The sequence below is a fragment of the Haliaeetus leucocephalus genome, unplaced genomic scaffold, assembly GCF_000737465.1.
Source record: "Haliaeetus leucocephalus isolate CR32 unplaced genomic scaffold, Haliaeetus_leucocephalus-4.0 Scaffold173, whole genome shotgun sequence".
NCBI classification, from domain to species: Eukaryota; Metazoa; Chordata; class Aves; order Accipitriformes; family Accipitridae; genus Haliaeetus; species Haliaeetus leucocephalus.
Window position 1 is genome coordinate 2,717,533 of NW_010972609.1, and position 14,271 is coordinate 2,731,803.

The 14,271-nt window shown below is 41.1% G+C and overlaps 1 protein-coding gene across 1 annotated transcript in view; it reads left to right on the top strand.

The window, feature by feature from the left end:
- The window catches only part of SLC6A5 (solute carrier family 6 (neurotransmitter transporter), member 5), a 30,161-nt gene extending 25,288 nt beyond the window's left edge, over window positions 1–4,873 (top strand). The window contains exons 14-15 of the mRNA XM_010563707.1: window positions 2,258–2,425; window positions 4,718–4,873. Coding sequence (XP_010562009.1) covers window positions 2,258–2,425; window positions 4,718–4,873 — 324 coding nt within the window. The remainder of the gene's footprint in view (window positions 1–2,257; window positions 2,426–4,717) is intronic.
- Window positions 4,874–14,271: the final 9,398 nt, after the last annotated feature.

Consider the following 14,271-nt stretch of genomic DNA (forward strand, 5'->3'; position numbering starts at 1 on the left):
TGGCCGCGCGCCGCCCGGGCCGGGGGGAGACACCGGGACCTTGGGGGGGTCCCGGGGCTGCTGGGAACTGCATCGACCTGCGTGTGTTTCATTTCAAAAGAATAAATAGGGGTTTAAATTTACAGGCAGGTTGCGTTTCGTTTATTTTTGTGGGTTTTTTTCTCTTTTTTCCTGTATTTTATTTTTATTTCTACTCCCAAACCCCGAATGATTCTTTACTTGGAATTTAAATCTCCGTTGAATCTAAAAGATGGCACGTTCTCAATGTTACCGTTGCTACGCATGTTTTGTCGAGTCCAAGAGCCAACGTATAATAACTATATCTATATTTACTCTCTAGCTCTCTAACGCAACACTTCCTTTGCATTTTAACCTGAGTACAGATACAATCTTTAATTGCATCTCATGTTTTGGCAGAAGAACAAAATAATTCCTCCAGCCATTTCAAAAGCATTCGGCTTGATAAGTCAGTATAAAACAACCGAGCCTTCTTTTACCGGTATTTTATGTTTGAGAGCATGTACTTCAGCCTCAAAGTCCTCAGGCCTGGACCGCAGGTGCAGCAAGATTATCAGTATTTGTGTAGGGTTTTAAAAACTTATCGTTTCACAGCAGTCCTAAATAGTTCCTACAAGTATTCATCCATGTTTAGGTACAAGATAAGAAAAGTTATTAGAATTTCTGAAAAGACACGCATTTTCAAACGTGTGGTGTCTGTCGGGTGGGGTGAAGAAGCAAAATGGGGACTCCACAGTCCTCAGCAGTCACTTCTTCCAGAGAAGTTGTATTTCGGCTTCTGTGCTGGGAAGTTCCTATTTGTGCTGGTCTTCAGCGCAGTGTAAGTGTCAGTAAATCTTTTTATTTCGGGGGGGGGGAAGCTCTGGCCAAAGTTAGTAACTTTGGTATTAATTCAGGAATAAGGTAATTTTTTTTCTGAAAACTGAAAAAGGTTTAGTTTTTGCAGACAGGGATGCATGTGTGAAGGGACTAGTGAGTTTTGGCGAGCTCAACAAAACCCTGAGTCGCGAGGAAAAGAAATTTTCTACGATAAAAACAATTTTTCCAATGGCCGTAATGAATATGTTCTACTTTCCCGCATAGATTTTCTTTACCGATTGTCTTCGCTGATGTATAGTATTGCTATGCATGAAAACCAGGTAGATCTATCTCACCTATCCAGTGGCAATTGTTCTTTGATTGTAACAGTATATAGTTCGCAAATCCCTTTTTAAAAGTTTGAAGACACAGCGCAGTTCGTAGTATTAGGATAACACCAACGGCAATGTGTTTTTTCTCTCTTGAGGGCCTTGTTACAAACAAAGGTGTGTGCACATGGGTGTTTTATCTCTTTTTTTTTTCTTTTTTTCTTCCAATGGTTGTTTTCAAGATGCTGCCTTAGACCCTTCTGAAGGGAATGATAAGGCTTTTCTGCAAATTGCTCGATTCCTTTACTGATCAGACTTGCACTCTTAGCTACTGCCAGTAATCACAACCAGGGAATAGGAAATTTTGTTGTCTCTTAAGAAAAGCAAATTTGGGAAGCAAACGAGCTCAGTTGAAACTTGCGTGTTCTGTTGTTGTTCCCTCCAAATGTAATACTTAGTGAACTTACGGTGAGAAATAAATTGACGCTGATCAGTCGTAATTCTATTTTTATGCGATGGAAAGAGACAAAGCAAAACCAGGCAATACATTCTTTTCTGTTATTGCCTCTGTAAAGCTAATATTTGATACATTTGGATAGTCTAATATTAGACTTTCAATTACTCCACATCTCTGGAAATAAAATGATCATTTTTATATGTGCCTTCACCTAGTTATACTGCTATAAATCTTCTGTGTGCAATTATTGCGAGCACAGGCATTTCCCAAAAGTTACTGAATTATGCACAAATGTGAGCAGATGTATTGCTATTCATACAGTAAGCAAAATGGAGTAACTTGGCATAATCACATTAGGTAAAACTGCCAATAGACCATGTAATAAAGCATGTTACTCTAGGGACAAGATCCTAATTTCAGTTCTTCTGGCATAAATACAGTGATTTTTGTGGGATTTTGCAAGATTTCCAGGCGACTCATTAGATTCCGACTCTGACCTGTGTGTTGCAGCTTGTGTGAGCGCCCTGCCTTAGGTGTGTGTACTTTTTATCTGCATTCCATATATACCAACTGTGTGTGTGGATACCTACCGTTTGTTGCATAGCAGGCTTGTTTTGCTTATTCAAACATATTTGTTTTCCTTCCTTGTTTCCAGTTTATTCTTTGCTTCAGTTTTTACCAGTGGGAACCAATGACTTACGGAGCTTACCACTATCCAGGCTGGTCCATGGTGCTTGGATGGCTGATGCTGGCCTGCTCAGTTATCTGGATCCCAGTTATGTTTGTGATAAAAATGCATCTAGCCCCAGGCAAATTTATTGAGGTAATTCTTCTGTCTTTTTTGCTGCTTAAAAATACGGTCACAGGAGACTGTCTGGTTTATTTTACATTGATTTTTGTGATATTGAATGTCTAATAGTGCTAAGATTACTTTCTGGTAAGCTAGTTATTGTGTGGCAAAGAGGTGCTCGCTTGATTTAAAATGCAGACCTTCCATTCCCTGTTCCTCAACAAAATGCTCTTAAATTGTCAAGTGATTACTTTCATGAGAACTAGAAGGAGTTACAAATTTCACGAGCCCCGGTATGGCATTGCTGCGGGAACGTTGTTCTAGGTTTGTTGGCCTTTTTTGCAAAAGCAGCACGCAGAGGTAGGAAGCATCAGCTGCTGGTGCGTATCGCGTCGCAGCGAGCTCAGCAGCCAGCTCTAGGAGACGTCAATCCGGGGTCGCCCGTTCGCAAAATGCGAGATGGTTGGATACCCGCTTCATCCGGGTTGCGCTCCAGGAGGTTGTGCCACTTGATGAAGTTCAGGAATAAGATGTACGAAAAGAACTCATGCTCTACAGCTCAAACTGCTCGTTATAAAACTTAGCTGGCAATCTTCCCCCCCGACCTCCTTCTTCATTTCTTTATTTTTCTTGAATAAGCTGATCCTCTCTGGCACCTGAGCTTAAAAAACAATTCCAGGTGGCGCTTTATTTTTCACGCTGCTTTTCTTTATTTTGCCAATCAGATTCCTGCCGCTTCCCCCCACCACGCCAGAAACGGGGCAGTCCCCTTCTGCTCCCTGTCCCCGTGCCGGGGTCCTGCCTCGGTTCCCCGGCTGGTCCCATCCCGCTGGCTCCTCAGTTCCTCGTGGGGCACGGTACAGCAATGTCTTTCTCATGTCAGCATTTCATTCCTTCGTTGCCTTCACCTTGTCTTCTGAAGAAGTTCAATGCTCCTATTTTTGGCCTTTGAGGCTTTTCTTGGTTCTGCCCTCTTGTCACTGCATGCCGCTTCTGCTGTTGCCTCCTTGGGATAAGGAACAGACACTCGCCTCCCCTTTTCGTAGCCGCTTTTGCAGTTCAGTTCTCCTGCAGAACCCATCGGGGCTGTTACATGCCTCAAAAATGAGAAGGAGAGAAAATGCACTTAAAATAGAATAATCTTTTTGGTCTCTCAATATGTCACACTACACATGCCTAAGGGAAAAGACCGTGCTTTTCTGCTTCGCATAGAGCAAAGGAATTCAATATTAAGTGGTGGGACACCCTAGGGAGAGCATCCAAGTAGACAGTTGGGACTAGGCAACGAGGCCGCTTGTCTAAAGGGCCATTTAGCCATTGCGTAGAGCACGTTGGAGTGCGTAGGTCAGGAGACAACTGCTCCTACTGGAAATGAGCTAATGTGAAATTAGACTTACTTGGTCGTCGTCGCCTAAGTTTCCCTCCTTGAGACCGATTGTTCTGCTCCCAATCCCCTAATTTATGTGTGTTGTAATGGCATATATATTGCCGCAAAAATAGGGTGCTCTCCTTACCGTCCCTCTAGGGGTGTACCCAAAGAAACACCCCAAAGTTGGATCTGTTTTGAAGGGGCTTTTGCTGAAGCTGTTTCAGCTGTAGCCCAGTATTTCCTGAAGATTGAGTCTGCTGCATAAAATTATTATGGTTGATTTGGGAGGTAAGAGTTGCAAACTGGTAATTAAGCAGAGATTAAAATAACTGATATAGAGGTCTGATTCACTTTATTAGGTAATAAACTTATAATTGTTCCCTCTTAAGTCATCAGAAATATGTTTTCTTTCCTTTTTATCTGTAAATGCGCCAATCAAATCACATATTCAATAAAGAAATCAGCGGAAAGATTAGAAGATTTTTGTTGTTTGTCAGGTTAACGTTCTCTTCTTTCTTTTCTTCCTGCAGATGGAAATGAAACATTTTGTCACCTCAAAATTAAAATCTCTATTCATTCATAGCAATGTACTTCTTTTGGGTCATTTGTATACTTTTGGGAAATATGCTAAACAGAAATCCAGTTATTTTTATGCAGTTACCCACTGCTTAGACCATTGGACTAAGTAATTGTGCACATGTCCTTCAGTGAGCCTTGGAATCTGTAGCGGTGCTTCTGAGCCCCCCTCAGATGGTGCGGGGGAGACTGTATAATTAAAATCTGGGCACTTTATCCTCTATTAATCTTGCAAACTTTGTGCAAAACAAACACTGAGCAGTGGAGCATTGCAGGGCCGTCATCAATAACCTTAAATGAGCCTATCCTCATTTCTTCTGCATTGTAATTCTGCTCCGTAACTTCAAGTGAGACTCTCTTTTCTCTCCCCCACATTGCAGCGACTCAAGTTGGTGTGCTCTCCACAGCCTGACTGGGGTCCGTTTTTGGCCAAGCACCGTGGTGAACGTTACATGAATATGATTGATCCACTGGGAACCTCTTCCCTGGGACTTAAACTGCCAGTGAAGGATATAGAACTGGGGACCCAATGCTAATGATTATTAACGTGGGTGGCAATAACATTGTCAGCCTTTTCTGATCTTTTTTTTCCATTTTGCTTCCCCGACGTTTCTTCGTTTCCTTTCTGCAGTGCCTGAAAGTGGTTGCTTAGGAAAGTAGGACTTACTGTTGCATGCCATAGGGAAGACCTAGCTAGACCACTTCCAGGTGTAGGTGATGCCCATGACGTGTTCTGTACCCGCTGAAACAGCAAAAGCATATCGTGCAACAGGCGACATACCAGGTTTTGCCAGGTGGCGTAGGAATAAATGAAACACAATGGAAAAATCCTTTGAAGGAACTTCTGTGCGGAATTTGAGCTGTTTCACACGAGCATCCTTGTAACCGGCAGCTATGATGGGATTAGGATTTTGTTAGCGGTGTAATCGAAGGGGACTTCAGCCCTCGGATGGGGTGGAAGTAAGCAAAGAAGGGGATCTCCTGTAGTCCTGGTATAAATCCAGCATAAGGCTCTTGCAGCAAGCAGGGTCGCTTTGTCTACGCTGACAGCAGACCTTGACCCGTTGTGTCTGCGCGCTTCTTTTATGAGTATGAATTAAACTAACTTTGAGGACTTGTTATCTAAACAAGCAGAGGCCCTTTAAACAGCACACCGGGAAGCAACACGTGAGATCGGAACAGAAAGACAGTAATGCATTTGATCTTTTCAAGTAGAAAAAGAAAAGCAAAAATTAAAGAACTTATCATTTGAGACTGGGACTAAACTGCGTTTGAGTCTAGAAGTAGTTTAGAAATGGTGCCAGGCTGAGGTGTATGGGCATCACTGTTTAAAGTACTGTCATATGTTTCTTTTGATAATTTGATACCTGTCATTTAAATTAAAAATGCCTCAGTTATAGGGAGTGTCTGAAACCTTGCTCCACACTTAAGTGCAGCTGTGGCTTTATTTGCTTCACTCCAATACTCTGAACATGGTTTTCCTTGTTTCTCTGCTTTTGTTTACAGTATCTCCTCAAGAAGCCATCATATAATTTGTGCCTAACTTTGTATTCTTACAGTGGTAAGTGTAGTCTAGTTACCACCTGACAACAGTTATTAGAAGCTAGATGTGTTGTTCAACTTTGTGACTCCCCATTCATTCTCCTATAAACATCTTTATATAACCTTTAGATGATGTATTCTTCTCTTTCAACCAATGGGGAAATAGCAGAACCCCACTTGTCTATATATTATATATATAGCACGGAAATTCTTCAAAGCAGTGTTCTCTCTGAAATGTACATAGGGGTGGTTTTTGTTTGCCTTTTTTTTTTTTTTTTTTGCATTTAAATAATTTCCATTAAATAAAAAAAAAAAACCCCAAACCGCAACAATTAACCACTGCAGTCATCCGCACGGATGCAACGTTAGATATACAAAACGCGAGGGTTGCGGGGAGAGGACAATTTGGTAGATGGCCGTTATAACATTGTGTAGCAATAGGACATTCTAAATCATTACATTTTAGAAACCAGATATAAGTGGTGATATGAATGCTAGATTTACATAGTTTTGTTACTTATTGGGCAGAGTAAAAATAGAGCTTTTTAATAAGAGTACATTTATTTACCTGAATAGAAAACTAGCCCGACTTACTGTAAATGCACTAGAATGAGGGAGAAAAATATATCTTCAATAATTGGCAAAACTGTAACCTTTACTCTCTTGTTATATCCTATACATACATATATGATATTTTTTAACAGTGACCGGTGTTCACGTAGTGTGTACTAGTGATGTTTTATGTCCCTATAAATATCTTATCAATCAGTGTAGAGATGGTGAGCTTAGAGTAGTTTAGCCTGTTTTTTCCTTCCCCACACACACTACTGTAGTAGCCAGTAAATGTTCTTTCCTTTCAGGGGACGGTTTCTATCCCCTTCTTTTGTCTGTCTGTCTTCATATTACAGGGTCTCAGGTAAACCTTCAGTTAATGTGTGTCCGTAGATCAGTAGATGTGTTGTTTCATCCTGTCGAAGAAAACAAAAAAAACCTAAACCTTAATGTGACACTTCCACAAACTGTTAACTTATTTTCAATCTCTGTGTGTGTGTGCGTATATATATATGTATATTAAATATATTAATCATTTTGCTGAACTTCCTCTTTCACGGGGCAATTAGTGTTGCCAGTTCTAGGCACTGCTGGAGACCTTTAATCCTCACGCAGGACAAGCGAAGCGCCATCAGGGGTTGTCACTGAGCGAAGCGAGGGCAGATTTTGCAACATTTTGTGCTGGCCCCTGTGAATCCCCACTCCACGGGCTCTGTTGGTCCCCGTCTCGCGCAGCAGCGAGAGGGGACCCTTCCGTGAGCTTCTCTGCCTTAAAGCTGTGCCCCCTTCTTTCAGCTTCGCCCGCTATTCCAATAAGGGGCTTGCTATTCTTACTTCTGGCTTTTATTTTCCTGGCAGAGGCAGGTTTGAGAAGCCGTGCTCTGTTTGATGGGACGAAGGTCCGTAAAGACGAGCTGGAAATTTGGCCGCCACATCTACATGGGGCTGAGGGGCCTTTCTCGGGGTGAAGAAAGGAATCGAAGTCAGCACCTCTAGTGGCAATTAGGTATTTTTGTCAGGAGAAATGGCTTTAGGCCTCTCTTTACCAAGATTACCTAGCATCTTGGTTTGATTTTTGGAGTCCAGGCCAGTTTTAATTCACTACTACTGTGATAAAAAAAAAAAAAAAAAAAAAAACACATAGGTTTGTTTCTCTTTTAAAAAAAACCTCCACGCTCAAATCGCTTAACAGTTCTGAATCCTTTCACTTACTAACTTGTCTCAGGACATGCATTGGAACTGGGATTAACTAATTGCAATAAAATTACCTCAGTGTGAGGATGTCAGTTACTGTCTACCTTAAGTACAAAAGAGATATCATTTGAAGGAATACTGTGAGGTTATGGTATCTCTTCTTTGGCTTGGATTACCAAAGCAGAACACATATGAAAAATTGAATTGCTTTCCATGATTTATGTAATTAATCTGCTTGCTTTTAATTTAGATGTTGTTCCTGTGCCTGCTAAGTCATTAGCACAGGATTAGGCGTAACTTTGAAACTCTGAAAACGGATGATAGTGATTTTGTTCTAGCTGGTATTCATCTTCAGCTTTGACCTCCATTACTAGGCTTGCAAAACCATTAGGAGAGGGGGCAGAAATGCATACAAAAATTACAGAAGATACGAAGTTTTCACTGTATGTTAAAAGCAGATTTTTTTTTTTTTCACATCAGACTTTTTTTGAAGTATTTTACTGGCCAAATCTGAATGTTGAGATTAAATTAACCAGCAGTGACGTCTTTAAATGAGAAGTAACCTTGAAGTTTGAGAATGCACTTCATTTACCACGTTCTAGGAAAAGTTTGCATGTACTTTGATAATTTTCTAAAAATAAATTTAGTAACTAATTAAATACCAGTAAAGATCTTTAAAAAAAAAAAAAAGGAGGGGAAAAAGCCATATTAGTAAAAATGTGATGCATGTATTTGCAGATCTATCTATCTTGTGAGTAAAAAATGTTCAAATTTGGTGAAATTAGTTATGTTGCATATTTTTTTCTTTGAAATGAAATTGAATTTCTGGGTGAGCTGAGATGCATTATTGTATGCATTAAAGATTATACCTAAATGCAAATGCTTGCCATCTTCAAATTCTTTGGGGTCTTCCTAGTGTTTTTAATATGCAATGTTCAAAACCTGTGTTTCAGCTAGACATGGCAGCACTTTTGTTTCCAAAAGAAGGGTTTAACAAAATGACCTTTAATTGAGAAAGACTTGGATTGTCTTTATGTGATGTTTCAATTGGGTCAAAGTAGTTTTTTGATTAGGTTCTGCTCCACTGACCGCATTAGATGTGCCTCAGCACTGAAGATCATTGTTTCCGATACACTGTGTGGCTATCTCTTACCATGAAATTCCAACGCCTGATTTATTTTAAATGCCTTTGGTCTTTTTGAATATATGTACAGTTGTATGGATAATATGATTTCTTGTTGCCTGTGTTAAAGCAATTGCTTATTTATGGCAGACATTGGTTTCCTCTAGGTTTCTGACTCTGCAGCTCCACTTCTTGCAATCAAAGAGAGACTGGTAGGGATTGTGGGTTGCAGGCTGCAGAGCTTCAGCAAGTGGCATCCCAGAAAGCCGCTCTGTTTTGCTAGTAAGGCTGTTGTAAGAGACGCTTGTTTCTCAGTTTGTCGTGAAATGGCGTGCACATAAGATACCTGTAAAATGGTCAGAGCTTGATATTCCCGAGGGACTCAGGTTGATGACTCGAGGGGGGGAGGGCAGGGGTATTGTATTTGGGGTTTCTGCCTTTGTCACCCTCAGGCAGCCTATCACCAAAGAGAGAAGGTTTTCCTGATGGGTTTAACGTAATGCGAGAACCGGGCTGGGCCTTATTGCTTGCAATATTATTATTTGCCCATAATATTTAAATACATCTTCAGGTAACCATTTGCCTTATAGCTATCTTCCATTGTTAAGAAAACTATCGATCGACTAAAACATGTTGTTATCTGTCATTTATATTATGTAGTATTACCTTGTAAGGTAGATGCTTAGCTGGTATAAATTGTCACAGCTTTGTTTGGAGCTGTGACAATTTAGACCAGCTGAGAATTTGCGCCCTGTGTCCTATGGCACTTTATTACGGACCCATCGCTGATGGGTTAAATCTTAATTACTTGCGTAATGTCATATATATAAATATATATATATATATTTACAGGCATTCTATGGGGTACTGCTGCCTATGGATAAAGATTTGTACCCTAACCAGGTCATTATAATTTTTTCATTAGCTGTATGTGGAGAAGATATATTATGTTACAAAGGATGCATCATATATATCTCATGTAGTGCGTATTACAATGCTGTATGTTATTCATTTAAGAAATCATTATTCTTGAGGCCCTACCTCAGATTTTGTATTTATGTGTACAAATGCAATTTATTGTATTATATATTTGCCTATTATATTTGGATGTGATAAATTAAAATTATTCAATAATGTATGGGCTCTAAAGACTCTAAATAAATGTCCAGTGTTTAAAACAGAAAATATGTCAACATTTTTCTGGTGAATGAAATGTCTCTTTTTCCACCGCCTCCTTCCCCACCCAATACGCACCACAAACATCGTTCTTACTTAACACACAGCCTTAAGGTACCTGCAGAATTGATCCATTTGATTGTTAGAAACCTTGAGCAGCAATTGGAAACAGCCCTCTTGGGAAATGGAGGAATTGCACAGCTGCAGAAACAAGTATCAATTAAATGGTTGGATTCTTAACTATTTGAGTGCTCTGTAGCTTGTGGAATAATTGATTGCTTATCAGAGGACCAACTGGATTTGCTTAAATCCTTCTTATCCTACCAATTCAATCATCCCAAATGCTGTTGAACTGTTAAAAACGGCAGAGGTTCCTATCAGCCGGAGACGCAAATGAGAGATGTAAGGGAAGAGCAAGCGAAGAAGGAAAGGGTGAGGACACCGTTCCTGACCTTATCGTACCTTGCGTTCAAAGCTGAATTCCTGCGGCGTGGTGGGGGCGATGTGCCGCGGTACCGATGTGGTAAGCAGGCTCTTCCCTTCCCAGCAGCCTGCTATGGAAATGGGCCCCATCCAAGCTGTTTCGCTGTTGGCAGACAAGAGCTTTTGACAAGCTTTCCCCAAATTCAGTAGCTGAAGCGTGATGTCCGATCACAGTGCGGCATCAAATGTGGTAACGCAAGAGATACTAGCGTAGTGCCAAGAGCGAAACAGCGATTCCAGGCAAGGGCCTGCTCCTGAAGACAGCCAGGTAGCTATGTGACAGTGGCAGGACTGTTTCAGCAGTTCTGGTAATCAGTTCCCCCCTCAAAAAGTACTTTGTTTTGTCTGTAATCTTGCATTTCTCTGAGACGTGTACGTGCAGATGAAGGAGATGGCATGACCTAATTAGTGATGGAGGACTACAGTAATTCTTTGCATGTATAAGGCAGATTACATCCTGGAGAAGTCTGAAGTTACCAGCGAGCACTGTAAGAGTCCTGAGAGACGGGTAAGTGTCATTAGTCCCCTTTTCAGGAGGAAAAACTGAGGCATATGGAATTTGTCAAATCTCCAGGGTCAACCAATGTGACTCGATGACACAACACGTTGATTTTGGAGTAAGAGACGGTCCTTTGCTGTCACCATCAGGCACTACTGCTTTAAAACTTTAAACTTGGGGGAACAGATAAAAAGCCATGTCCTTTTAGCTTGGTTGTATGGATTCAACTAGGCCATGCTTTAAACCAATGTACGTTACTTAAAACGACTAGAGGATATGGGTATCTTCTGTTGCAGTACTAGCAGATGTGTTCAGTTTGAAACAGTTTTACTCTTTCAGGTACTGAAATTCCTATGGTCAGGGTGTAGACCGAAGGGCACATCTTATACCAAACTCATAGACTAATCAGTTGTAAAATTTAATTTTAGACTTTGCAGTCTTCAAATGTGAGCTAACCATGCATTTGGAATGAAAAAAAAACCCCCAGTAGATATTGCTCCATGACTGAGTACCAGAAGTAGGCAAAGGATTTTTCTTTGTAAGGCCTCTTTCTGGTGTATTTGTTAGGTATTTATGTAATTATAAACCTTAACGCAGATACTTTCAGCCTATTGGACTGATATTATATAGTCCTTTAGGACTACGTATCGGTTGGTAGGACAGCTGTGGCATACAGCATCCTCCTTCTCCCTTTACATCAATTTTTTTTCTTAGCGTTTAGGTGTAAGTGCTGCTGTTAATCCTTGCCCTCTACTGGCTGCAAAGTAAACTTTGTCTGTACAGATTATGAGTATCCCTTCGGAGCCAGGCTTTCCAGGGATGCCAGCCTTAGCTGTGAATTGAGGAGATTTTTCTATCCCATGAGCTAGGAGGCAGGTTTGTTTTTTGGGTTTTTTTTTGTTTTTTTTTTTTTCAGGTGGAAGCACTGCTGTTTTGCAGCTTTCACAGTTCAGCTGGCAACCGAGTCCACACATTCAGCTACGCTTAAAGTAATACTTAACACTTTTAATTGCTTTTTATCTAAGGCACGCAAGCAACCTTACAACTGCTCTGAGAGCTACTGGGCCTAGTCAAAAATACTTCATCAAACTACAAAATGCCACAAGCTTTGCGGCTGGCAGGACTAACGGTTTAACACCACACAGTTAGCAACGTCGCCATAATTTAGGTCAAAATCAAGAAGCATTCAACGTCCAATCGACAGTGCAAGAAGAATCTTTCACAGGAATACTATCTGAGCTGAAATCCAGCTAGCTTGCCAGGACTAACGCTTTACTCTTGCAAAAGTGCCATCAGATTTTATTTTATTTTTTTTAATTGCTAAGAATGTTCAGGAACACAGTTTTAATTCTTATCTCAATGTCATGCCTTTCAGCTATTTATACTTCCAACAAGATTATATCAGAGTATCGGATTTTTTGGTGATAAAGGAGGATGATTTGTTGCCATTAGAGGAGGTGTAAGAATAGTATTGACTGGGAGAATGTGATTTTTTAGGTTTTTTTGTTCATCCATTTGTCCTATCCTTTTCTAATATGAACAGCTGAAAATGCTTGTAAGATTACTAATGCTCTCCCAATGTGCGATCATTTGGGCACTGAGCTGGGCTATAGGAGGACCCATGTTTGTGGGACCAGCTCCGTTGAGAGCGCTTCCTACCAAGTCGCTCGTGTGACTTTTTGCAGTACCTGTGGGCTCTTTGGATGTTTCCGATCAACAGAAGAACACGTCGAGAATGACTCGAGCATTCTTTATCCATGAGGTTGTTCAAGATGCGTTTGAAGCTGGGCTTTAAAGCTGATAACTCGGCTAAGCAAATTTTTGTATGTACCTACAGTAATTTTTTTAAAGTAGCATTTAATACAGATTTAGGTTAAGCTAATAACCGATCTGTTTAAGAATCTATCTATGACCAGTTTAAATTGTATATCCACGAAAGACTTCCACCAAGTGGAAAATGGAAAACATGAGTTGAATTACATTCAATTCTCTGTGTAGATAGACCCTGCTTTTACTACCAGATAAGCACAAACGTAGCTAAGCTAACATGAATTGGATGTAAAGACCTATTTCCCAGAAAGAAATCTCCTCTTAAATCAGAGAGTAAATACTATGCAGAAAAATGATTTTATCACGATGGGATAGAAGGGTGCAACTTCACCTGCTGATGTACCATTGCCTCTTTTTTTGTTGCCATGGATATAGCTCCATGTATACACACACATATGTTTGTATACCGTGCATATACTTCTCCCCATACCCCAGGGGTGAGAGCGGTGCTAATAACACGACACCCTAAACAAAAGTAAGAAGATACAAAGTTATATTTGAGTAAAAGCTCTTTTGGTACACTGGAGATAAATTACTGAGATGCTTTTGGAATGACCACCCCAGAGATTTCCTGGAGTGCATTACCTTGCTTGCAGCCAGGAACAGCCGTTTTTGGAGATCTTACTAATTAAGTAGTTAGGCAACCGAGTTATACTCTTTGCTCTTGCTAATCTAAAGGTGTGCGAATGCAACCGCCCCCTGAGATGGGCATGAGTTATTTGGTGTCACCCTTACTTTATCCAAACGTACAGCTTATTATTTTACATTTAAGATGGCTGGAATTTGCATGGTGCAGAACCAAACCACGACGTGATGAGGGGAGGCAGCAGAGAGGAGGATCCTCCCGCTTTACAGCTGAAACAGCTTGATTGGAAGGGTAGCAAAGCTAGATCAGCTGGAAACCTCACTCTGCTCCTGTTCAGTGGGATGGGAACGTGATCTGGGGCCTGTAATCTCTGCTTCAAATTTAAATCAGGTGTTCTACTATGACTTGAAATCAGGTGTTCTACAGGGAGAGTGATTGCATATAATCCATGCGTGTGGTGGTGTGTTCCTTGCCAAGGATGGAGCCACACTAAAGGCTGGAGGGAAGAAAGATTTGAAGACGGGTTTTAAAACCGCCATCAGAGCAGCTTCTCAGATGACTCATGAGTATCTTTAAATACTTTACCTCTCTTTTACACTTTAGAGGCACGAAAGAGCAGTTAAGCGAGTCAAGCAAGGACACGCGAGAAGCCCGAGTGAACGCTACAGAATTCCGTCCTCAGTCTCAGAAGTCCTTTTTGTTTATTCATACCGCGCATGAATTATTACTAAGACTAAATAGTTAATAAGCGTTGACGCTTACTATTTTTAGGCCGGAGAGCGCCGAGAGCTGCGTGGCCGCACCGCGCACCCACCCGTGCGGGCTGTGGGGGGGGTTACTTCGGGGAAATTCCCCGGTCCGGGGGGGGATGAAGCCCCGTGGGAGTTTTACACCGTGACCGGGCGGCGGCGCTGGCGAGACCCACGGGGTGTGGAGTGGGGTTGGGGTG